At 44.6% G+C, this 27129-nt stretch overlaps 1 protein-coding gene and 1 long non-coding RNA gene across 16 annotated transcripts in view; one reads left to right on the forward strand and one right to left on the reverse strand.

Moving 5' to 3' along the window:
- Positions 1 to 286: 286 nt before the first annotated feature.
- LOC138921507 (uncharacterized) lies at positions 287 to 8851 on the forward strand. Its single transcript, XR_011434141.1, has 2 exons — positions 287 to 3839; positions 6057 to 8851. It is a non-coding gene; the product is annotated as an uncharacterized lncRNA (long non-coding RNA).
- A 4133-nt stretch (positions 8852 to 12984) lies between these two features.
- Positions 12985 to 27129, reverse strand: part of CATSPERE (catsper channel auxiliary subunit epsilon) — a 263745-nt gene continuing 249600 nt past the window's right edge. For 14 of the 15 annotated variants that reach the window (XM_070255679.1, XM_023632530.2, XM_070255686.1 and 11 more), the window contains 2 exons: positions 21524 to 21577; positions 12985 to 13665 (listed from right to left, as the gene is read on the reverse strand). In XM_070255679.1, the coding sequence (XP_070111780.1) occupies positions 13512 to 13665; positions 21524 to 21577 (208 nt within the window). In that variant the 3' untranslated portion in view covers positions 12985 to 13511. The remainder of the gene's footprint in view (positions 13666 to 21523; positions 21578 to 27129) is intronic. The other variant, XM_070255680.1, reaches the window with a different exon arrangement.

The following is a 27129-nucleotide window of genomic DNA, read 5'->3' on the forward strand; positions in this document are numbered from 1 at the left end:
GCGGCTCAGGCACCTCCCCTGGGCGGCAGACACGTGGGGAAAGGCGGGGCCTGGGCGAGGGGCGGGCGCCAGGCGCCCCGGGGCGGGGCCGGCCCGGCGCCGGGGCTGAGCCCGCCTGCGCGCTGGCTCTCCGCGGCCGCACCTCGGGACCTAAGATGGCGCAGCCTCGGCGCCTCTGCAGCCTGGAGGAGCGGGGTCCCAGGAAAACTACAGTTCCCGGCATGCACTGAGGCGCCCCCCCCTACCCCCCCCCCCCCCCGCTCGCCGCTCGAAGCGCGGAGGCGGAGTCTCAACAACCGGGGTCCTTCGTCGCGGGCGCGCTTCCAGCCGTCGACTACAGCTCCCAGTTTGCCGCAGGGGTCACGATCCCGCCGCACCGGGCGGCCTCGGAGACCACAGCTCCCGGCATGCCGCGGGGCCCCGAAGCCCCCGCACCGGGCCGCCTCGGAGACCACAGCTCCCGGCACGCAGTGCTTGGCATCTGCGTCCGACCTTGTGTGGTCGCCCTTGGCTGGCGGTGAGGTCGTCTGCCTTCAGTCGCTCGTCGTTGGTGCTGCTGCTGGTTCTCTCGCGTTGATCCCTATGAAGCTAACAAAATGTGGCACAAGACCAGAGTGATGACCCTGTTTTCCGAATCCCCCCTTACTTTTTTGGAAAGGGGGCATGAGGAAATACTAAAGGAAGGCGGGTTATTGGGGGGAGGGGCGTAGCAGGCGTCCAGTTAACCCTCACTGTGGAATTTTGTATTTTATGAAACTGTCCTGCTGAGATAGGAAGAGTACAGTGCTCATAGGTTAGCACAACCCTAGGACACAGTAGGTGCTTTTGCATTCCTTCAGCAAATATTTGTTGTGTGCCTGCCATATGCCAGGCAAGGTGTAGGCTCTGGCGAATACGATAATAAACAGATGGGAGTGATGCGGGGTCGGTGAGCCGAGGAGTTGAAAGAAAGATTTCTTAGACTCTTAAGATCTGGCAGTAGTGCTCTTTTATTTAGAGAATAGTATAGAATAGCATGGGGACAGGACCCATGGGCAGTCAGAGCGTCTGCGTGGGGACAGGGCCCACGGGCAGTCAGAGATGCTGCTGGCATGGGGGGCTGCTGCTGCCGCCACTGGCATGGGGACAGGACCCATGGGCAGGCAGAGCTGCTGCTGGCATGTTGCTGCTGCTGCTGCAAAGTTGGGTGGAGAGTAAGGCTAAATTTAAGGCATAGGTATGTGAGTTATCTCTTTACAAGAGAAAGAATATGTAAAAAAGTTAAAATGGTGTCAGTGCCCATAGGGTCCGGCCATTTGGCGGTCCCACAAATTTTAGGTAAGAATCAAACCGGATTGAGTAAATGGCAGAAGTCACCGCTTGAATTTTATCCTCAGCTAAAGACAAAGGAGGATTTGGGGAGGCGGGGGTCAGTTACATGAGGTTGCCAGACAGTAACCAATTTAAGTTCTTGCCTCTGGCATTAAGAGTTTTTAGAGATAAGGCCATCCACCTTCTTCCTGGCACAGAGAGGGAGGCATCTTTACAGATAGAGGTTTCCCTTAGAAATGTAAATGTTTCCCAACAAAGGGACAAGCAAATTCCACTCCTCGGAGCCTGCTTCTCATCTGTAGTTTTAAAATTAACCAGCCTAAAAATCCTCATCAGGAGGACAAACAAAATATCGGTGATATGTGCTTTGCAGAGAAAATAGGATGAAGTGATTGAGAGTAATCTTAGGTTGGCTGCAGCGGGAAGGTCTCGGTGACAAGGTGAGGTTTAAGCTGAGATATGAATGACAAAAAGCCAGCCCTGCACACATCGGGACAAATACACTATTAAAAGGGAATAGGAGAGCTAATTGATTCAACCAATTAGGATGCTGTTCCACAGGTGCGGGCCAGAAGGTGGCTTGGATATTGGGGGTAGTGGAGACACAGACTATTACACAGATTGAAATAGTGTGGTGTCCCAAACTGGCGCCTGCCACTCTACAGGACTTGCTAATGGATTAGATAATGAGTTTGTTAGAAAGAGAACATTTAAAGATAGCTTATGCATTTTGACTTGGGAAATTGTGTGGATTTTGGTCCTATTTGTAAGATGTGGAAATTGGGAAGAACAGGTTGGGAGGAGGGAAATCAAGAGTTAAGGTTTGGTCCTGTTAAGTCGGAGATGCCTCTTAGACGTCAATGGTGTGAAATTGGCATTTGGATAAACTGGAGTCACGGGCGACTGTAGATTCTAAAGTCTTGGGACTGACTGGATGACCTGGGAAAATATGTAGCTAAAAAGAAGAGGAAGGGGCCAAAGAAAAAGCTGTAGGACCCTTCCTTTAGAGGACAAGTACAGGAAGAAGAGGGACCACGGAGACAGGAGGAGAGCAAGGTAACACAGAAGACTATCAGATTCAGCAATATGGAGGGTACTGGTAGGCTCGACCTGAGAGCAGTCTGAGGAGGAATGGGACCCACAGAACATGCGGAGTGCTCTGAGAAGTGAGTGTAAGGTGGAGAGATGGACGCAACTGGAGGCAGCTCGGGGCAATAGTGGGATAGGGCTGTGTAGTCGATGGAGGGCATTTTAAAGATGAGAGACACTAAGATGTACTTGTTTGTAGGGAGAGAGAAGTTGGTGATGTGGGAGAGGGGGAGACTTCCAAGGTCAAGGTAAGAAGGGGAAGAGATCCAGGGTACAAGTGGAGGGGTTGGCCTTTAGTAGGGGGGAGGCTTCCCCCATAGAGACAGCATATAAGGCAGATGCAGGTGCATAGATGGCATAGCAGATAGGAAATGCAGATGGAGTCAGGTTAGAAGTTTCGGGGTGGGGGAAATGTTGGTGTTCTCTTCTGATTTGCTTTGATTTTCTCAGTGATTAAGAGTCAGAGAGAGGAGGAGAAGGCCGGGACCTTGATTGTAAAATAGGGAAAACAAATATACTAGGCAAGTGGGGTTGAATTGCCAGGCAGTGTCCAGTGACAGTTAAGTGCTGTGTGCGTGACTGTTACTTGACTGTCCTCAGATGGGTTGTGGACCGAGTTCTGAAATTCATTTTTGGTGTACCCAGCTGCTTTGCTTCCCTTGCCCACTATGGTCTTCGTTTCCACCTAACCCACTGACAGACCACAGGCGTGGAGAGAGGCACTCGCCACTAACCCCTCCTTTAGTCCTAGCTGCACTGCTGAGGGCTCCAGCCGCTGCTTCACCTTGCCTCTTACTCTGTACACTGCCTTTGCCCTTTGTGATCTCGTCTCCTCTCTCAGTTGTAACTATCACACGTGTGCTGAAAAGTCCAGGGCCCCCATCTCCAACCCCCTTCTCCCTCCTGAGCACTAGGCTGGCATAATCTGTGGCCCATTGGACTTCTCTACCAGTTTCTTGTTGCTGCTGTAACAAATGACCACAAAGTTAGTGGTTTAAAATAAAACACAACGCAAATTTATTATCTTACAGTTCTAGAGGTCGGAAGTCCAAAAGGGGTCTCCCTGGGCTAAAATCAAGGACTGCATTCCTTCTGGAGGCTCTAGGAGAGAATCTGCTTTGCCTTTTCATCTTCTAGAGGCTGCTCTCATTCCCTGGCTCATGGCCACATCTCCCTGACCTCTATTCCCAGTGTCCAGTCTTCTCTGACTCCCCGCCTCCCCCTTCCCTTCTCAGGACGCCGGTGATTACATTGGACCCACCAGGATCATCCAGGGTAATTCATCTCAAGATCCTTAACTAATCACATCTGCCAAGTCTGTTTTTTTCTATGTAAGGTAATATATTTTCAGGTTCTGCAGAATTGAATGTGAGCATCTCTGGGGAGCTGTTATTCTGCCTACCACACAGGATGTCCCTTGGTCACTTCAAACTCATCAGGTACAAAATAAAATTCACTGTCTGATGATGGAATGAGTTGTATTGCTCATATAATTCAGGAGGCACCAATAACAACTTATCCATCATTCATTCACTGAACGAGTATTAAATGAGTACCTTTTATATGTCAGCTGCTGTGTATCTCTAGTACATTGTGATAAAACAGACATGACGCCTGCCCTCATGAAGCTTACAAACCAGTGGAAGACAAAAAAACTAGTATAAATTTACTCATTAATCTGTAATTTAAATTGAAGGAGATAAGCCACAGTAGAGCATAATAGGGAGACTTATTTGGGGTGGTTGTTAGGAGGCAGAAACCACACCAATAATTTTAACAAAGAAAATTTAGTATAAAGAATCCTAAGTTGGTTATTGGAGGCCTAAAAAGATAGAAAGGGATGTCAAAGTATCTGAGAGGAAGTAAGTGCCAGAAGCAACACTCAACCCTGGGCCCGGGGTGGGGGACAAAGCGGCTGGGACTTAAACATTTTTAAAGCTTGGAGGAGAGCCCTGTTGAGCTGGAATCCAAAACTCTGAAGTGAGGAGTTTGGCAAGCCAGCTGCTGGTGTCTCTGAGGGGCGCAATGATGCTGGTCCTGGACGTTTTTTAAAACTTCAAGCTAGAAGTCAGCTGCCACTCCTGAAACCCCGCTGCCGCTGCTGGGGTGAAGCAGCGTGGGTAGGTTCCCGGGAAAGGCGGGGAACAGGAAGGCCTTCCTTCTTTTCCTCCTGCCCTTCTCCTCCAGTACCTGGTACTGGGGAAACCTCCCAGGGAGTGGGTGGAGAGTGGAAATGTGGTTTGCAGAGTCCTGGCCCGGGCAATTAGAAAGGCACATTTGAAACTGAGAGACAGTGGCCTTGATACAACCTCCCACAAACGATTTCTTAGGCAACCTGGAGAGAGACATAAGTTGTTCAAAGCATTATAAAGGAAAATAAATTTTAATGCCTGTTGCTACCTGAGCTGTGTTGTAGAGGTGAGCTGAGTCCAGCTATGTCTTATTTATTGTTGTATACCAAATTACCTCAGAACATAGCAGCTGAAAACATTATTTTACAGTTTCTGAGGTCAGGCCTCTGAGAGCGTCTGTGCACGCTCAGGTGGATGTTTCCGGCTCAGGTCTCAGGGAGTTGCCGTTATCTGAGGGCTTGACCAGGGCTGGAGGGTCTGCTCCCGAGCATACTCGTGCAGCTGTTGGCAGGAAGCTTCAGGTGTTCACCACGTGGGCCTCTCTGTAGGGTTCCTCATGACCTCGTGGCTACTTCTCCCAGAGTGAGTGATCCCAAAGAGCATGGGAGAGTGACAGAGAAGGCAGCCACAGTGTTTTATACCCTAATCTTGGAAGTGACCTACTATCAGTCCTGCTGTATTCTGTTGGTCACACAAACCAACTCTGGAGCAATGTGGGAGGAGACTACACAGGGTGTGGATAGTAGGAAGCAAGGATCATTGAAGGCTGGCTACCGCAGATGGCCACATAAAACTGTCACCTCCACTACAGTGGCTGTCAGAATGGAGCATGGCTTGTGTGTTCCAGAATACCACTGGTCTCCTCTCGGCTCTATCATGAGAAACTTTGGGAGGTCCTCCTCAGTTCCCCTCCTGCTCCCTCTGCCCCATCCTCTGCCAGATCAGTTGCCATTGGTTGACTGCACAGCTGCTTCAGTTGGATAAGTGTCAAAAGGTGGGCATGTGGATTCTGCAGTCGATCTTCAAACACTCCATTTCCTATTTCAAAATTGCCAGCTACCTGAGGAGAAAACACTTGGAAAATTCAGAGGTTAAGGGTGCTTTTTACTTAGATGTTTTTAGTTATGAAGTGACTTTTTAAGCCATTGGTAATTGTACCAGCTTGTTGATGTGGCAGTGAAATGCAATTGTCTTTGATCGTAGTGGTTGCAGTAGCTGCTCAGATGGGTCATTGCAGTGGAGAATTATTCCATATTGGTGCTAAGATAGAGATTATCCTTGTTGAAATTTGGGCAATCAGCTGTCCTTGTGGCTGTCTCATTCTTAATTGGTACAATGTGACGGGGGGCGCACAACAGCATTGCATCCCAGACCCCATCACCAGACCAGACGTGAGCTCGGTTAGCTGTTCAGGTCATCTGTCTGAGGCTGCATGCTGGGGCTTCCACAAGATGGGCAGATAGTTGAGTAATGTCTGTGTGAGTGTGAACTGTTTCTGTCTTCTCTTCTTATGGGATGGAAAAGAATGCATTTGCCAAGTAAGCAGTTGCATACCAGATACCTGAGGCCTGATTAACCTGCCTTGGCACTGATGCCACATCTGGCACACCACCTGCGATTGGCGCTACGACTTGGTTAGATCTGCAGGAGGCTACAGTCATTCTCCAGGATCCATCCATTTTCTGCAGATAATGAAGATATGACAGAGACCAGCAACCCTGCATTCTGAGGTCCTTAGTGGTAGCACTAATCTCTGCTACTCCCCTGGAAAACGATGCTGATTTTCTAACTTAGTTGGATGTGGGGGCAGGGCACAGTTTCAGAAGATCCCACTTGGCCTTCCCACAATGACTGCTCCTCCTCCACAGACCAGGGGCCCAATGTGGGCTTTAGCTGCCAAGTATATCAATTCCAATTATACACTTGGGGACTGGGGAAAGGACCCCTGGGTGGCTCAAACCACTGTGGCCCTCATAGTTCCCCACCCTAAAGGGGGGCTTGATGACACTTTGGGTGTCAGTGTCAACTCAGACCTGTATCTAATACTCTCAAAATATCTGGTTGTTCCCTTTTCCCCAGTACAATCACTTGAAGAAATGGCCAGAGGTCTCTGGGGGAGTTGTCATGGTATAGACTTGCCACAGTGTTGCAGGGTCCTTCCTGGGGACCTGGCTGCCTCTTCAGTCAGTGGATTCTGGATCTGAAGATCTACTCACCTCTGGAGACTGGAGCAAGGGACTGTAATATTTATTAGGATAATTGCCCTCAGTCTACTCCTCCATTTTTGTTTTTGTTTTTTTCTTTAATAGGTGTTAACCGACAGCCTTGTTGGCTGCCTGACAATTTTGCCACTAACACCACTGTGTTCTATTACCTATCTCCACAACTCCCCGTGATTAAGCCCTCGTGGCCATTCCTTTCCTGTTATGGTAATTGTGGCCTCCTGGCTTCTAGATGTGGTGCCACCACCAAGCCTCTCTTACTTTGAGGCCTCATCCTCCTCATGGGTGTTAATAAACCCAGCTTTGTGACCGCCTTGCCCACTGTCACCCCTGGCTGCGGAGAATAGCCCCCACTGGAGATTTTAGTGATGCTGGTGGTCCTCTCATCAGGATGTCCTTGGTGACTGTTGTGCCTTCTGGACCCTCTCATGAGACACAATCTGCTGGGTCTTCTGGCCTCATACCATGCATCTGTTCCTGTCTCTCCACCTCCCTGAGCCTTTCCATTCCTCTACCAGCTGCCAGGACACCCATACTTTTCTTCTTTGCTGAAAGTTGACCATCATTTTTTCCAGGCTTCTGAGAGCCACCCTAGCTCTGAGTTTGCCCCATCCCTTAGAGTTCTTGCAAGAGTGTTAGTTAAATCCCGTATCCTGAGAAAATGCCCCCGAGTCAGTGAGTTCTTGCTTATCCAGTCTTAAAGACCCCTTGGAATCCAATCCCGAGCCTACTCCCCTGGCTCCTGCCGGTACGTGCAGTTTTTGTACTTCTTCCCTCCCTTATCAGGCCAACTTGTCACCAGCTGCGTTATGTTGGGATTTAACACAAGAGAGGATGTGGGGGACATGTGTTATCTTGTTGGGGAGAGGCTTCTGCAGCATCTTCCAGCCCAGCAGAAGTGGTAGCTCTTAATAGAGAGGGTTGGGCCACGTCTGCCTGCCCAGAGGGTGGGGGTGGGGGGAGCAGTGGGTGTGGAGAGAAGTCTGTTCAGAGGCATCCATCCAGATGACCCCGTCCCAGTCTTTTAGCATCCCAGTTTTCTCTACCAGGATGTCACCCTTTCCTCACTCACCTGCTTGGTTGAGTGTTGAAACATCTCCAGAGGCCTGTGATTCCCAGGTCTTCAGCCTGTTGTTCACTTGTCGCTGCCCTTCCCTTTTTGGTGATGGTGATCTCTTCATAAGCTACTACTGAGACCCTCTGGTTCTCACACTTAATCTTTGACCTCTGGCTCTGGCTTTCACTAACCTTCTGCAGGCTATCCCTTGATGACAAGCATTGGTGAGGCTGTGAAGATAAGGGAACCCTTGTGCACTGTTGGTGGGAGTGTAAATTGGTTCAGCCACTATAGTAAACAGAATGGAGATTCCTCAAAAAATTAGAAATAGATCTACCATCTGATCCACAACTTCCACTTCTGGGTATATATCCATAGGAGATGAAAACAGGATTTTGAAGAGATATCTGCAGCCCATGGTTATTGCAGCATTGTTCACAATAGCCAAGGTATGGAAACCACCTAAGTACATGTCAACAGAAGAATGGATAAAGGAGATGTGGTGTGTATCTACAATGGAAGATTATTCAGCTTTGAGAAAGGAGATCCTGCCATTTGTGATGACATGGATGGACCTCATTGAGGGCGTTATGCTGAGTGAGATAAGTCAGACAGAGAAAGACAAGTACTGTATGCTATCACTTAAATGTGGAATCTAAAAGAGCCAAACTCATAACAACAGAGAGTGGAGTGCTGTTTGGGTCCCAGAGGCAGGGGCTGAGGGAACTGGGGAGGTGTTTAAGGCACAAAGGTACAGCTAGTAGGTCACTAAGGCCTGGAGAGCTAATGCACAGCATAGTGATCACAGTCAACAGCGCTGTATTATAAACTTCAAAGTTGCCGAGAGACTAGATCTTAATTGTTCTGAACACGAAAAAGAAACAATAATTATGTGATGCGATAAAGGTGTGAGCTAACGCCACTGGGTAATCATTGCAACATATAAATATATCAAATCCACACTATTGTGTACCTTGAACTTACACAATGTTGTATGTCAATTATATTTTAATTAAAAAATATATATATATAACTTAGCAGTAACCAGCAAACTTGGCTGTCTTTGTTAGCCCCATGTTTATTTGTTTGTTTTTAAAGATTGGCACCTAACAACTGTTGCCAATCTTTTTCTTTTTTTTCTGCTTTTTCTCCCCAAATCCCCCCAGTACACAGTTGCATATTTTAGTTGTGGGTCCTTCTAGTTGTGGCATGTGGGATGCCACCTCGGCGTGGCCTGACGAGCAGTACCATGTCCACACCCAGGATCTGAACCTGCAAAAGCCTGGGCCGCTGAAGCAGAGCACGGGAACTTAACCACTCGGCCACGGGGCTGGCCCCAGCCCCAGGTTTTTCAAATGCTTGCTCCACTGGACCTGCCATAGCACTCCCCTCCACCAGGACATTTCCCCGGGTCACTACCAACGAAAACTTCAACAACTGAACCGCCACCTTGAGCCAGGAAGTATTGGTGCCCCACATACCCCTCAAGATGGTGCCCTCTCTGCTTGCTGGGTGCTAAGTGAGCCGGTCCCAAATCCCCTCTGACTGCCTGTTTTCTCAGACCACTTGCATTATTACTAGTAGTAGTCCAGGGCTCCTGAGAAACAGTCACCAACGTGGAATTAAATGTGCAAGGATTTTATTAGGGGAAATATTCGTAGGAAAGGAAATAGGAAGTTGTGGAAAGTTGGGAGAGTCATCATATCCAGAGAGAGAGAGAGAGACAGAGAGTGAGTCCTCAACTGCCATGCAGTGTAAAGAAGGTTGGAAAGCCTGCAGGAGGAGTCCCATTATCTCCCCAGGATCCAGTCTGCCTGTCCCCACCGAATTCAGGCCCTGGAGGGAGGAAGCAGCCTGGGGCGGTATGGTGGGTTTCAGAGGGCCGCAGCCGTGCCCTGCATTGTTACACTCCTGCCGGAGGCCTGCAGGGAGCATTCTCAGGGCTGCCACACACTGCTAAGCGTCCCCCTAGCCTACCTACGTCAGTACCTGTGGCCTCGGGCCTCCCTCCTATGAGTGGGCAAATGTTCAGTTCGTTGTGCCAGTGCTGGATCTCAGCCTTTCTTGGCTGTTCAAGGATTCTGATCCACCAGTGACCCTCTTTCTCTCCTGGATCATCCACTTTCCCTGGCCACTGCATCATTCCTATCAATATTCAGTAACATCTTCCTGACCTCACCTCTGCCTCCAGTTGCCCTCCATTTCTTTGTTCCGTGTCGCAGAAGAAAAGGAACTCCTTGAAAGAGTTGTCTACACTTGCTGTTTCCACGTCTTCCTTTCCCATTCTTTTGTTTACAATGAAAAGAGTTTTGTTTTACCTTGGCTTTTTTTTTCTCCCCAAATCTCCTCAGTACATACTTGTATATTTTAGTTGTGGGTCTCTCCAGTTGTGGCATGTGGGAGGCCGCCTCAACATGGCCCAATGAGCGGTGCCATGTCCGCGCCCAGGATCCGAACCCTGGGCCGCCCGCCAAAGCGGAGCTCGCGAACCCAACTGCTCGGCCACTGGGTGGCCCCAAGAGTTTTGTTTTTACGCTTAAAAATAGTATAAGGTCAATGCGGTAGGAAACAATAGCAAGAAAGCAGACAGCCCCTAGAATTACACCCGTTCAAGTTTGGTGGCAATCACCCTCTCGCTTGCCTTTCTGCACACACACAGTTTTACATAGGAGAAAAGTGTGCATGCTGTTTTTCTATTGTTTCCCCTTCCCCAGTTTTGAGGGTTTTGTTTATATCCTGCCCTGTCTCCATCTCTCACACACCGCCCCCCGCCGAGGTGTACACACATGCACATGCACGCAGCCACACGATGTAAACAACATGGACTTGTCCTTCCCTGCTTTTCTCCATGTTCTCATACACACAGCTTTCGTTTTATAAGACCGTACTACAAATACTTCTCTGCAGCTTGCTCTTCTCATTTAACAAAAGCTTGTGGAGGATCTTTCACACCAACTAGTACAGATTGATCTACATGGTTAATGCACAGTCAACCATTTATTCAACCATTTATTGATAGGCATTAATTCTCCTTCTAGAGTTTTGCTACAACCACTAATGATATGGTTTTATATATATATGTACACACAAATCTCAAATATCCTGATGTAGCTCAAATATCCTGATATATTTATCCCCCGATCTCACGGATAGATTCCTGAGAGCGGAATTTCTGGGTCCAAGAGAATATATATTTTTAATTTTAATAGATGTTGCCAGAGTGCTTTCCAAAAAAAAGCTGTAAGAAGTCACATTTCCCTCAGAAATGCAAGAGAATTTCCTTCCCATCTCTGACCTTCATTTCTTCCCAAGTGTTACACTCCTGAGTTTTTGCCATCAGCTGAGAAATGCAGCCTCATTGTAACTTTGGTTTGTATCTTTCTGACTGCTGGTGAGGTTGAGCATCCTTTCTGGACAAGCACCTGATTTTGGAGACAATCTGCCTGAGTTTGAATTCCATCTCTATCACCAGCTGTGTGACCTTAGAAATATTACTTGCCCTGTCTGTGTCAGTTTCTTTGTCTCTATAATGTGATAATAATATTTCCTATCATAAGGTTGTTGAAGAGGATTAGATTATTAGAATAATTCCTGGCACATGGTAAACACTGAAAAAATAGTTGTTTTAAATATGTTTATTAGCTCTTTGTATATGCTCTTCTGTGAAATGACTATTTTTTGCTCATTTTCTATTGGGTCTTTTTCTTTCTCTTTTTTCTATGAAATATTTCTATCAGATCTTGATTCACCCCTTTCAATAAAAATTTTAAAGATGTTTTTCATGTATTTTTTTTTAAAGATTTTGTTTTTCCTTTTTCTCCCCAAAGCCCCCCAGAACATAGTTGTATATTATTAGTTGTGGGCCCTTCTAGTTGTGGCATGTGGGACGCCACCTCAATGTGGCCTAATGAGCAGCGCCACGTCCGCACCCAGGATCCCAACCAGGGAAACCCTGGGCTGCCAAAGCGGAGTGCACGAAGTTAACCACTAGGCCACGAAGCCAGCCCCTCATGTATGTTATACACCATTCATATTAAGTTTAATTCTGTGTAATTTGTCACTACAATGAATAGATTATTTCTTATTTCCATTGCTGTTATATAACTATTATAGAGAAAAGGTATTGATTTTTAAATATTTGCCTCATATTGAGCCATCAAATGATCTTATTTTACTTATTGTTACTAATTTTGGGTCTCTTAGGCATATAATCTTATTATTGAAAAAGAGGAGTTTTCCTCCTTTGCCCCAGAATTTATAATGGTTATTTTATTTTCCTCTTACAATGTCAGACCTTTGAAAACAGTGATGAGTAGCAGGTATCCTGGTCTCGTTCCCGACCTTTGTAAAATGAGAAATTCTGTTTGTGGGCAACAGCTGTGCTCTGTGCCCGTGGAGGTCCCTCTTTCTTGTGATCGTCCGTTTCTGATGTTTGTGCTGTGGATTGAGGCTTGTTTACCTAGCCTCCACAATCACATGAGCCTCCACAATTCTTTTTGTGTGTGTGCAAAAGAAGCCAATTTATGAGATTAAATAAAGTCCATGGAGTAAAGAACATGGGGTAGTGCACCTCCACCCTGGCTGGACCAGCGCAGTGGGGTGGAGCACATGCTGCATCCCCTGCCTCTCCTCCCCTCCCATGAATAAATCTCTTCACACACACACACGCACACGCACAGGCACACACACACACACACATGCACACGGACACGCACAGACACACGCACACAGACACGCGCAGACACACGCAGACACACACACAGACACACGCACAGGCACAGACACACACAGAGACAGACACACATGCACAGACGTGTACGCAGACACACACACAGGCACACACACAGACACACACACACAGACAGACACACACAGACACACAGACATGCACAGACACACGCAGACACAGACACACACAGACACACACACACAGACACACACAGACACATGCACACAGACATGCACAGACACACGCAGACACACGCAGACACACACACGCACAGACACACATACACACACACACACACACACACATCTCCTACTGGTTTCTCTTTTCTAGTTGATTGTTGACTGTTACAAATACTAATTGTTTAGAAAGCTGTGATCACATTTGGACAAATGAAGACTATTTTGACCATCAAAATCGAATTTTAAAAACTTAAAATTAAGACTTAGAGCATCAGCTTATTTTCAATATTATAAGTTGTACATTTTATATATGAATCTACCATTAGAAAAATTTATGAAATATGTTTGACAGATTATTTAAATCCACACACATTAGTCCTTTATATGTAAATTAACTACAGCTATACAAGTCTTATGAAAAGTTTTATGCAAAATAATAATATTTGACACATTTATACATTTTCAAAAATCTACTTTCATTCTTAGAAAGGATTGTAATAGCAACATTTTGGGGTTTTTTAAATTTTTATTTTTTTTAAAAAAGCCATAGAAGATTATCTAGACTACCTTAAGATAAATGCAAACACGTTAAGGATTAATCTCATAACACACAAATATATGAAAATATTTCTGTTTTGGATAATTTAAGAACATGTTTTAGATCTTGAATTTGATGATACTTACTTTGAGCTTATACTTAGTATTTCTTGGTTAAACACACTCTCAATATAAGTATATATACACACTCCTTTTATGTACATATATCCATAGTAAACAAACCTTCCTTTTTTTCTAGTTAGTCTTTTGTTTTCTTTCAGGCTTGTGAAGTGGTGCATAAATATATCGTTTATAAATCCTCATATAATGGAAATAGCTCAAAACTAGAACACTGAAGAACAGGAGTGTCAGCAGAAAGAGGAGCGAGGCGACCAGGTAGACACTTGGACTGAAACGAGAAAAAAGTCCTTAGCGGCCATTGTTCACTGTGGTTATATATTTATTTAGTCAAACAGTTTTTCAATAGCTAGCTACTATGCCATTGACAGAGAACAAAGATTAATAAGACACCTTGTCTACCCTAAAGGTGTTTACTCCTTAGTGTTTGAGGCTGACCAGGGAGGAAAATAGACAGCGTGGTCAATACAATGAGAGAAGGAGGTATAAACTTCTATGGAAGCCAGGCATCAAGGAAGGCCTTCCACTGGAGGTCACCTTCGAACCGAGTATCTGTAGGAGTTGGCTAGCTGTGAATAGGATTAGGAGTATTAGTCAATACCTGGGAGTGGAAGAAGAGATTCAGGTGGGCATAAAGTTGCAGGCTAACGGAAATGCATATGCAAAGGCATGGAAGCGTGAGAAAACCTTAAGGTCACCCCTAGACATTCTGGAGCTAACACTAGTCAGTGTGACCAGAGCTCAGGTGGCAGGAGGAATGGTTAGAGATGAGGAATGATGGGTGGTTAGAGACGAGAAAGACAGCTTTTATCAAGCTATAGAGTGTGGATTTTAGCCTAAAGGCAAGAGGAATTTCAGAGATATGATATAGAACTGTCATTTTAGAAGGATGATTCTGATTGTTGGGTGAAGAATGGAGGAATGAGAAGCATGAGTGTCGAGGAGAAAAAGCAGTTATGAGGTTTTTGTAATAATCCAAGTATGATGAGGGTCTTAACTGACTTAGTGGCTGAAGAAATGGAGAGAAGCAGATAGATCTCAGATATATTTGGAAGTTAGATTGGATTGATCCCAGTGACTGTTAAGATGAGGGGTTTGAGAAATATGATGGAATAAAGGACGTCTCCCGAGTTTTGGGATGAGATAACTGTGAGGATGGTATCAGCATTCACTGATAGAGGAAATTCAGAGGGAAGAACACTTTATTGAGGGTGTGTGTGATGAATATGGTTGGTTTACTTTTGGGCATATTGAATTTGAGGTACCCGAAGGTCAACTAGGGGTGTGTGTTTGTGTGTGTACACTATTTATTAGATCCTACTTTCAGCTGGGTGGCTCTTCACCTGGGACTCTGCACGGGTGCCTCCCATCAGAGTGGATTTATTTCTTAAGCCAAACACTGTGCTGTTTTCCCTTTGGAGTCCTGGTATCTGACTTTAGTTCTTTGTTCCCTTTAAACCATGATTATTTGTTTGCAGTATTACAGCTTCCCCAGATTCCCAGACCCCTTAGTCTGACCTTCCTCCTCTGTGGATGCAAGTTTAATCTGGTTCCAGTGAATGGTTTCCCTCTTGGAAGTTAATTAACTAACTTAAACCATCTGATATGTGCCAGGTACTATGCTGGGTGCTGGAAAAACAATGATGAGTAAAAATAGACATGGTCCCCATCCTTAGAGAGCTTACATTTTAGTGGGGACATAATCATTAATTGAATAATGAGAAAATACATATAAAATTGCACTTGTGATGAGAACTAAGTGGGAGAAGTATACAGTGCAATGAAAGCTTACTATAGCAGGATTTAACCCAGTGATTGGGATCAAGAAATGCTCCCATGGGGAAAAGATAATTGTTCTAAAATTTGAAGAATTAAATGCAAGTGGAATTGGTAAAGTTAAGTAGGTAAAGAGGGGAAGGAAGAGTTCCAGATAGAGGAAATAGCATGCACAGAGATCGTGCTATGGGACAGAGTATGGAGAAGGCTGGGGATTGAAACAAGGTTGGTGGGTCTGGAGCTGAGAAAATGAGGGGAACATGATAGAAGATGAGATTGGAGAGGTAGGTAGGGGCTAGATCATAGAAGGTCTTGTAGGCTATGTTAATGAGTTTTCACATTAAGGAAGAAATTTAAGAGTTCAGTCTCCTAAAATTAGCATTTGAAAAGATTACTCTGGCTTTAGTGAGAAGAATGAATTAGAAGAAAATAGGAATGGATGAGGGGAGATCTGTTAGGAGTCTATTGCAGTAGTTGAGACCAGAGATAATGGTAGCTTGGATTAGAGTGCTGGTGATGGGTTTGGTAAGAAGTGGATTCATTCAAGGGCAATTTAGGAGATTAAATGAATGGGAGCCAGTAACTGGATGAGCTGAGAGAGAGAGAGAGAGAGAGAAGAGAGAGAGATGGAGAGACACAGAGAATGAGAAATAAACGTGAACTCTAAGTTTTTGTTTTTCGTTTTTGACTCCTAGGTGTTTGGCTTGTACAGTTGGATGTGCTATTTCCTGAGAGAGGGAACCCTGGACAGCAGGGTCACATATTGTCCAACTCCAGAGAGCACCATTCGCATTATAGCCTATGTGAATGGATTCTCCTGGAGTTATGCAAGGACAATCAACAGGACTGTGTGCAATTACCCTGATGGACAAGTTTTAGAGTGGGACAAATAATGTGATAAAAGAATGGGTGGTAACTCATGAGTTCACTTTTGGACATGTCCAGTTTGGCTAGTCTTTGAACCATCTAAGAGAAGAGGTCTAGTAGACAGTGGGCTATATGACTCTGGACTGGACTAGAGGTATGATTTGGGAGTCATGTGTATATAGACGTTAAATGAAATTATAAGTATGGATGAGCTTGCCAGAGTGAGAAGCTCAGAAGACTAGGACTGAGCCCTGAGGAAAATCAACGTTTAATGGCTTGTGAAGGAAAAGTTGAGGCTCTCTCTACTAAAGAGAGAGAGAGGCTATGGAAGTTTAGGAAAACCCATAGAGCAATATAGCAGTCAAAGGAAAAGTCAACACTGACGAAAGATCAAATAAGATGAGGACTGAGACAGATCTGTCAGATTTAGTGTTGGCCAGTTCCAGTTCAAGATGGCAACATAGGAGGCTCCTGAACCCCCTCCTCCCAAGGACACACTGATGCTTCAGCTACATACAGAAGAGTTTCCTCTGAAAGAAACTGAGGAACTAGCTAAGCAAGTCCTACACATCCAGCAAACAAGAAAAAATCCACCTACACGGAAATAGGTAGGAGAGACTGAGACAATCTTGCCATAAACCCCACCCCTGACACAGCAGCATACGACCAGGAGGGAACTCAGCTCCCAGCTTCTCCCTGAGGAGCGAAGGGTCTAGACCCAACATCTAGCACCCCAGATTTTAAGACTTCCACCCAAGGGACGAGTGCCCCAAACACCTATCTCTGACAGCCAGCAGGGCTTGGGCCCACAAGACCACAAGGCTGCAGCAAACAAACCGGCTCTGAGGACTTGCAGAGTCTAACCCCTCTTGCTGCCTTCCTCTTGCTCAGCACAGAGGCAGCAGGCTGAAATACCCATCTTCTGGTCTTTCCATGAAAGAGGCCTATTTGCTTATCTTAAAAACTGCAACCTGAGGGGCAGGCTCCTAATTTAACACAAATCTAGGGGCCAACTGCAACCCTCTCCAGACCAGGGGGGCCTTCAGGGGCCGTCTTCGCGCTGTCAAATAAAAATGGCAAGTAATAGGATATATTGGAATATATGAGGAAGCCATTTTGGTGTAAACCTAATTCGGCCTGACCTTGTCTTTCCAAAAGGGCCTGACCGAGGCGGTTGAGCATGCATTGTATATCTGCTTTAGAGATTCCCTATGGCAAGAGCAAAAGGCCCTTGAGATAAAGGTGCAACTTCCCTCCCCCTCCCAACATTGGCGTCTCCTTAAGGATTAAGCATCTTTCCTTAGGCTAGAAACTGATTGCTGCGCTCACCTGTGACCGCCCAGCTCGAGACAATAGACTTGCCTCCTGCTACGCCCACCAAGATAGCAGACCCACTACCTGCTGTGTCCATCAAGCGCTGTGCCAACAGGGCAATCTTGTGACTATTGTGGGAGGGACATTTCAATCATATGTAAGGCACCCTCTTTGGGGGTATATAATCATTCTGTACACCTCATTTCTTTGGTGCCCTTTCTTCCCTTGGGAAGAACAGCCCCGGGCCGTGGTCCTCAGATTTCAGCTCAGAATAAACTCACCCAAATTTTCATTTATAGATTGGTTATGGATTATTTTCGTCGACAGCACTCTCCCTCTGTCTCTCCCCCGGTCACTGGGATCTCCCTGAAAGGAGCTTGTGCATACATCTGGCACCCCAGCTTCTATGGCTACTGTCCAGGGGACACACCTCTTGGTTGCCCTGGCTCTGGTGCCCAGCAGAGCTTCTGTTCCCCAGTCCCACAGGACTGAAACAAACGAAGAGACTATTCTTAATTGGCCATTCCTCCAGGGCTCAGGGCAGGGGGAACAGACAAAAATGCCCATCTCCCAGTCTTCCCCTGAAAGAGGTGTCTATGCGTACATTAGAAGAGGCTGCCCGAGGGTCCCGCTTCAGCCAGCCTGCATCTGGGTGCAGACCGAGAGGCTTCTTTCTGGGACACTGGTGTCTTGGTGCAGCCTCACCTGCTAGGAGACAGTAAGGGCTAAGAAGGCAGCTTGGACAACCATGAAGGTTTGAGAGACAACCAAGAGCTGGGACAGGACTGAACAATAAGTTCATCTCCTCCATGAGGCCACTCCTTCAAGACTAGGAGAGGTGGCTGTGTTATCTAGTGCATAGAAACCAAGAGAGAGTCAAGGAAAATGAAGAAACAGAGAAAAATGTTCCAAACAGAAGAATAAGATAAAACTCCAGATATAGACGTTGATGAAATGGAGACAAGTGACTTACCTGTGAAAGAGTTCAAAATAATGGTCATAGAGATGCTGAACGGGGGTCAGGAGAACAATGCACAAACAAAGTGGGAATTTCAACAAAGAGAAAAGGTGAGAAAGTACCCCACAGATTTAATGTAGGCAAAAGCTATTCTAATGAGAGGTAATTGGTGGAGTGATAAGATAGGAAGCAGACTGGATGGATGAGGAAATAGGGATGGAATATAGGGAAATGGAGACTAGGAGTGTAGACAAGCCTTTTGAGAAGCCTGTTTTGCAAGGAGGAGAGAGAAGGTGGTAGCTGGAGGAGGGTGTGAGGTTGAAGTTTTATTTATTTATTTAAATAAAAAACTTGAGGGTGATTAAAAGCCTGTTGGAAGGACGTGGTTGAGAGCAAAGTGGAATATACAGGAGAGAGAAGGAATAATTGATTTGGAAGTTTCCTTAGAAAGTGGGAAGGACTAGGGTTAAAACCATAAGTGGAAGAATTATATTTAAAGAGGAGGAATACTATTTCTTTTGTTGTAACAGGATGGAAAGAGGACACAATGGGTATAGATGTTAGTTGCTTTATATGTTTCAATCAGAAATGGAGTTCCTGTCTGACGGCTTCTAATTTCTTTGTAAAGATGGAAACAAGCTCATCTGGTGGCTGTTAAGGACAGGTGGTCTGAGGAGGAAGCTAGTTAAATAAGGTCTGAAGCAGTTGTTATGGAGAGTGGAAACAGTGGTTGACCAGAGAAAGATAGTGAGATTCCCAGGTACTGTTGGTGACCTCTTTGAAGTTGATGATCCATCTGCCCTGTTGTGTAACTTCCTTTACCAGTATCGGGCTGCTCAGGTGTAACCACAGAGAAACTAAGTAGTTGAGGACTTGCCAGATGGGGGGCCAAATCCAGGGGAGTATTAATAAGTGGTATTGGGTTAATAGACTTTGAAATGTAAGGAAACAGGAAGCAAAAAAGGAGAAACTGAAAGTAGAAGTGGAGGTCCCAATGAGGATGAAGAAGGGTTGTTGTGGGTGTAGCTGAATTAATAAGATGGAAGTTCAGAGAAGGGGATGTCTGAATCGATGCTTTAGGAAGCAGAGAAGTTATGATAGTGGGGGGGGATTGGAATTGGCCACCCCAAGATATGTCTCTTTGGCATGAGGATTATTTTGGGCCGGTTACTTTTAAAACTGCAGACATGAAAGAAACTCTGAAAAGTAGAAGTTATCCTTTGTTGAGAGACATTTACATTTGTAAAGGAAATCTCCGTCTGTAAAGGTCTCTCCCTCTGTACCAGGAAGGAGGGGGGATGACCTTATCTCTAGAAACTCTTAGCAACGCAGAAGGCAAGAACTTAAATCTGCATAATAACCTTACTCTTGTTTACTGTACTTTTCTGGTAATCTCCCATAACTAACTCCCCCCACCCCCAACATCCTCCTTTGTCTGTAGCTGAGGAGGGTATTTAAGATGAGAGCTTCCGCCATTTTGGTGAGTTGCTCAGTTTGCCGGAGCCTCTCCCATGTATACATGTTATAAAGCTTTGTTGGATTTTCTCCTGTTATTTTGTCTCATGTGAATTTAATTTGTTGTCCGGCCAGAATGACCCAGAGTGGGTGGAGGAAATGTCTTCCTCTCCTACAATAGGAATGACAATGACAGTGTGCAGGTATGACTGTGGGAGTGGATGGCTGAAGTACAGTAGAGGAGGAGGACGCCAATGATGAGGAAAGACTGTGATGTTGGGAGGGTTGGCCATGTGGACACCAATGGTGGGACTTGATGTGGAGATGAAAACAGTGTGGCAGGGCCAAAGTTGTCAATGAATGAAGGGGAGTTTGGAGAGGACACAGCAGTGAGGACAGAGAAAGGACAGGGGGCATAGCAGATGCCATGAGCCTCAAAGGATGTATGGTTTTGATAATTTTTTTGGTTTCGTCTTAGAAAAACCAGAATAAGTAATGGTCTAGGAGTGGTAATGGCTGCCTGAGGCACATGGAGGGTGTCAGATAATAAATAGCCATTCCTCTAGAGGGCAAAGGTGAAGCAGTGTCCTCAGGGCATAGAGGGAGATAGACAGAGGGAGAGCTCAGAGGACAGTTGAGGATTTAGGTGAGTTTGCTGGTTAAATGGTGGCAATTCCAAAGGACACAGGGGAAAATTTGGGGAAGTGGTTGGGCACTGGGCCAGAAGCAAGGAAGTACTGACATCGTTGCCTCCTACAAACAGATCCTTAGTCACTGCTTACTCGTGAAAAGGGCTCTCTTACTAGGAAGGTATTCACCACCAGCTAACCCCTGCTCTGCCTCTGGCACCCTTCAGGGCTCAGGCGAGAGAGAGACTAAGCTGTAGTCACTAGTCACTAACCGAGAGCGTGCAGTGCCACCTTCCCCAGCTGCTGAAATCCAGCCGCTGGGAGGGGAGCTGGCAGACAGGTGCTGCTCCTGCACTCTCCCCTCTTTTCCCTAACTCACCAGCTCCCCCTTCTGTTGGTGGATACATGTTCCTAATATTCATCTAAATCAAACACACCAACCTAACGAGAACTTGCTGCAAAAAGGCTACGCCGGTTTCCCAAAGTCACTTAGAAACAACTCTCATTTGCAGATTATTCGCACCATTAACCTCCCATTAGCACAAAAATTGAGGAGTCAGTAATATTTAAAGTAGGGCCATAAGTAACTTAATTGTTTGTCTTTCTCTTTTGTTTAACATTTTACGAAAAGCAAAACCCAAAACACCAGGCCCAGGACAGAGAAGCAAAGTCACGTGTGGCCCGGCGTCAGCAGAGTTAGGACTGTGCTCTGCTCTCCAAAGAAGCTGGAGCCGAGTCCACAGCAATGCCTTGACTGCCTGTTTCCTGGACGCATCCGGAAGATGGCCAGCAGTCAAGGGCTGACTCGGGGTCACTGAAGCCCAGCCTGTCTCCTCCCAGTCCCCACTGCTGCCGTCTGCCATCTGCCCCTTTGGCGGAGTTGGAAGACATGTCTGATGTTGAGTGGGATGGAACAGAAGGGGACCCTAGCGGCAGTTACAGTTCTCAGGAATTCGTTCCTTCTTTATCCCTGGTATAATAGATACATATAATTTTTAGGATGTCACATATAGAGCAGGAGTATTAGGGTATCAGGAAAATGTGTACGAAATGCTTTTCCTTTTTAGCTGCCACCCGTGTTTTTTTTTACAACTTCCCTCCGTAAAGCTCGATTAGTCTCCGGTCATTACCTGGGAATCACTCCAAAGGTCTCTATTGCAAATATAGCCGTTAGGTTACAGAAACTGCAAATTAGAAAAATAATATTAAAGATTAAACCAAGTATAAGATATTAAAAAACTCCCTCCACATCTCTATGGTAACAATCAAATCATATCTTAGTTAAGGTGTCATTTTCTTGACAAGGGAGAGAATGGACACATTTATGTAACAGCTGGGAAGACTTTTTCCTATGTGTGACTTAGGCTGCTTGCTGCAAGTTTCCACAGAGCTTGTCAGTGCAACCTCACTGTCTTCCGAACAGCTTTACGTCATTTTGATAATGGTTCCCAAGGCAACAGCAGTGATGATATTAACAATAATTAACAATAATACGTATTGACAGAAATAATAAATAGTTATTTATTGAACATTAATACTTATTGAAAATGAACACTGATTGAGCATTTGCTAGGTTCCAGGCAGTGTATCAAATCTTTACATGAATTCTCTTGGTTAATCCTCAGAGCAACCCTTCGTTTTAGATGAGGAAACTGAGGCTCAGATAGGTTAAGCTACTTGCAAAAGTTTGCACAGTTGCAAGTAGCAGAGCTAGGATTTGAATTCAGGTTTTTCTGACCAAAGGGCCTGTGATGTTCCCCTGAGGTAGGCTAACTCCTTCCGAAAGCTGAGAATGCGAGGAGCTCAGGATATGGAACTGTGTTATTTTCTCTAAAGGTACTGAGTGTCTCTCATAATTTAGCATATTGCCTGGAATGAGGCAGGATATAGCTAAATAAGCACTCATGATATGTTTTCACCTTCCTTCATGTGGAAGAAGAGAGAGAAAAGGAGCTTAATTCTTAGTGTTTGCTGTGTGCCCAGCAAAGTTAGGAAATTTTACCCGGGTACTTCATTTAATCCTCAGAATACTGTAAGATAAGTATTATTGACTCATTTTACAGATTAAAAAATAAGCTCAGAGGGACTAAGTGATTTGCTTAAAACTACATAGCTGCTAGTGACAAAACTAGGATTCAAACCAAAGTAGACTCTCTAGCATAATGCCCTCAAGGTCCATCCATGTCATTGCAAATGGCAAGATTTCCTTCTTTTTTATGGCTGAATAATATTCCATTGTATATATACCATATTTTCTTTATCTATTTATCTGTTGATGGACACTTAGGTTGTTTCCATATCTTGGCTATTGTAAATAATGCTGCAGTGAACGTGGTGGCACATATATCTTTTCAAATTTGTATTTTCGTTTTCTTCAGATAAATACCCAGAAGTAGAATTGCTGGATCATGTGGTATTTCTATTTTTAATTTTTTGAGGAATCTCCATACTGTTTCCCATAGTGGCTGCACCAGTTTACTTTTCCACCAACGGTTCACAAGGTTTTTCTTTTCTCCACATCCTCACCATCAGTGTTATCTCTTGTCTTTTTGATGATAGCCATTGTAACAGGTATGAAGTGATATCTCACTGTGATTTTGATTTACATTTCCCTGATGATTAGCCACGCTGAGCATATTTTCATGTACCTGTTGGCCATCTGTATGTCTTCTTTGGAAAATGTCTGTTCAGATCCTCTGCCCATTTTTAAACTCGATTGTTTGTTTCCTGCTATTGAGTTGTATGAGTTCTTTTCTTTTCTTTTTTTTTTTGAGGAAGATTAGCCCTGAGCTAACATCTTCTGCCAATCCTCCTCTTTTTGCTGAGGAAGACTGGCCCTGAGCTAACATCTGTGCCCATCTTCCTCTACTTTATATGCAGGACACCTGCCACAGCATGGCTTGCCAAGCGGTGCCATGTCCACACCCAGGATCTGAAGTGGCGAACCCTGGGCTGCTGAAGCAGAACGTGTGCACTTAACTGCTGCACCACTGGGCCAGCCCCATATGAGTTCTTTATGTATTTTGTATGTTAACCCCTTATCAGATACATGGTTTGCAAATATTGTCTCCCATTCCATACATTGCCTTTTTGTTTTGTTGATGGTTTCCTTTGCTGTGCAGAAGCTTTTTAGTTTGATCTATTAACGCTTGTTTATTTTTGCTTTTGTTGCTTTTGCTTTTGGTGTCAAATCTAAAGAAATCATTGCCAAGACTGCTGTCAAGGAGCTTACTACCTATGTTTTCTTCTGGGAGTTTTATGGTTTCAGGTCTTTTTTCTTTTTTTGTGAGGAAGATTGGCCCTGAGCTACCATCTGTGCCAGTCTTCCTATATTTTATATGTGGGACGCTGCCACAGCATGGCTTGATGAGTGGAGTGTTGGTCGGCCCCTGGGATCTGAACCTGTGAACCCCTGGCTGCAAAAGCGGAGCACGTGCACTTAACCACGATGCCACTGGGCCAGTCTCTATGTTCAAGTCTTTAGTCCATTTTGAGTTAATTTTTGTGTGTAGTGTAAGATAGTGGTCCAGTTTCATTCTTTTGCATGTGGCTGTCCAGTTTTCCCAGCACCATTTATTGAAGAGAGTGTCCTTTCCCCATTGTATATTCTTGACACTTTTTCATAAATTAATTGACTATATATGTGCGAGTTTATTTCTGGGCTCTCTATTCCATTCCATTGATCTCTGTGCCTGTTTTTATGCCAAATTTATACTGTTTTGGTTACTGTAGCTTTGTAATATTCAGGCATACCTTGGATGTATTGTGAGTTCAGTTCTAGACCACTGCAATAAAGCAAATATCACAATAAAGTGAGTCACACAAATTTTTTGGTTTCCCAGTGCATACAAAAGTTATGTTTATACTATACTGTAGTCTGTTAGGTGTACAATAACATTATGTCTAAAAAACAATGTACATACCTTAATTAAAAAACACTCTATGGCTAAAAAATGCTAAATCATCTGAGCCTTCAGCGAGTCCTAATCTTTTTGCCTGGACGGTCTTGCCTGGATGTTGATGACTGCTTGATCAGGGTGGTGATTGCTGAAGGTGGGGTGGCTGCGGCAACATCTTAAAATAAGACAACAGTGAAGATTGTGGCATTGATTGACTCTTCCTTTCACAAACAATTTCTTTGTAGCATGCAATGCTGTTTGATAGCATTTTACCCACAGTAGAATATTCAACATTATAGTCAATCCTCTCAAACTCTGCTACTGCTTTATCAACTAAATTTATGAAATATTCTAAGTCCTTTGTTGTCATTTCAATAATCTTCACAGCATCTTCACCAAGAGTAAGGTCCATCTCAAGAAGCTTCTTTTTTGCTCATCCATAAGAAGCAACTCCTCATCTGTTAAAGTTTATCATGAAATTGTGGCAATCAAGTCACATCTTCAGGCTCCAATTCTAGTTCTCTTGATATTTCCACCCACATCTGCAGTTACTTCCTCCACTGAAGTCTTGAACCCCTTAAACTTATCCATAAGGGTTGGAATTAATGTCTTCCAAACTCCTGTTAATGTTGATGTTTTGACCTCTTCCCATGAATCATGAACGTTCTTAATGGCATCTAGAATTCTGAATCTTTTCCAGAAGGTTTTCAACTGACTTTGCCCAGATCCATGAGGGGAGTCACTATCTATGGTAGCTAGACCCTTAACAAAATGTATTTCTTAAATAAGACCTTAAAGTTGAAATTACTCCTTCATCCATGGGCTACAGAATGGATGCTGTGTTAGCAGGCATGAAAACAACATCCATCTCATTGTACATCTCCATCAGAGCTCTTGGGTAACTAGGTGCCTTGTCAATGAGCAGTAATATTTTGAAAGGAGTCATTTTTTCTGAGCAGTTGGTCTCAAAAGTGGACTGAAAATATTCAGTAAACCGTGTTGTAAACAGATGTGCTGACATCCAGGCTTTGTTGTTCTATTTGCAGAGCACAAGCAGGCTAGATGTAGCACGATTCTTAAGGTCCCTAGGATTTCCAGTGTGGTAAATGAGCACTGGATCCAACTTGAATTCACGAGTTGCATTAGCCCTAACAAGAGAATTAACCTGACCTTTGATGCTTTGAAGCCAGGCCTTGACTTCTCTCTGGCTGTGAAAGTCCCAGACGGCATCTTGTTCCAATGTAAGGCTGTTTCATCTGCCTGGGAAATCTGTTGTTTAGTGCAGCCACGTTCATTAGTGATCTCAGCTAGATCTTCTGGAGAACTTCGGCACTTGCTGCTTCACCTGCACTTTTACGTTATGGAGACGCTTCTTTCCTGAAACCTCATGAACCAACCTCTGCAGACTTCAAACTTTTCTTCTGCAGCTTCCTCACCTCTCAGCCTTCATTGAATTGAAGAGAGTGAGGGCCTTTCTCTGTAGCAGGCTTTGGTTTAAGGGAATGCTATGGCTGGTTTGCTCTTCTATCCAGACCACTAAAGCTTTCTCCATATCAGCAATAAGGCTGTTTCACTTTCTTATCATTGTGTGTTCACTGGGGCAGCACTTTTAATTTCCTTCAAGAACTTTTCCTCTGCATTCATAACTTGGCTAACTGTTTGGTGCAAGAGGCCTAGCTTTCAGCCTATCTCAGCTTTCAACACGCCTTCCTCACTAAGCTTAATCACCTCTAGCTTTTGATTTAAAGGGAAATATGGGCACCTCTTCCTTTCACTTGAACACTTAAGAGGCCATTGTAGGGTTATTAACTGGCTTAATTTCAATATTGCTGTGTCCCAGGGAACAAGGAAGCCTGAGGAGAGGGAAGAGACAGAGGAACAGCCAGTCAGCGGAGCAGTCAGAACACACACGTTGTGTGATTAAGTTCTCCGACTTATACGGGCACAGTTCATGCCACCCCAAAACAATGACAATAGTAACATCAAAGATCACTGATCACAGATCACCATAACAAATCTGATGATCACGAAAAAGTTTGAAATATTGTGAGAATTACCGGAATGTGACACAGGGACATGAAGTGAGCAAAGGCTGTTGGAAAAATGGTGCCAGGAGACATGCTCAAGACAAGGTTGCCACAAACCTTCAATATGTAAAAAACACTGTATCTGTGAAGTGCAATAAAGTGAAGCAAATAAAATGAGGTATGGCTGTAGTTTGAAGTCAGGAAGTGTGATACCTCCAGCTATGTTCTTCTTTCTCATGATTGCTTTGGCTATTCAGGGTCCTTTGTGCCTCTATAGAAATTTAGGATAGTTTTGTGTATTTCTGTGAAAAATGCCTTTGGAATTTTGATAGAGATTGCATTGAATCTGTAGATTGCTTTGGGTAGTATGGACATTTTAACAATATTAATTGTTCCAATCCGTGAGCATAGAATATCTTTCCATTTATTTGTGTCTTCTTCAGTTTCTTTCATCAACATCTTATAGTTTTCAGTTACAGATTTTTCACCTCTTTGGTTAAATTTATTCCTAGGTATTTTACTCTTTTTGATGCAGTTATAAGTGGGATTATTTTCTTAATTTCTCTTTCTGATAGTTCATTATTAGAGTATAGAAACAATTGAATTTTGTATTTAGTCATGTGTCACTTGATGGGGATTTGTTCTGAGAAATGCATTGTTTAACAATTTTGTCATTATGTGAACATCATAGGGTGTATGGCCTACTACACACCTAGGCTTTATGGTACTAATCTTATGGGACCTCTATTGTGTATGCATCCATTGTTGACCAAAATGTCATTATGTGGCACATGACTGTATTGATTTTGT

Source organism: Equus caballus, chromosome 30 (genome assembly GCF_041296265.1).
Source record: "Equus caballus isolate H_3958 breed thoroughbred chromosome 30, TB-T2T, whole genome shotgun sequence".
Lineage (NCBI taxonomy): Eukaryota > Metazoa > Chordata > Mammalia > Perissodactyla > Equidae > Equus > Equus caballus.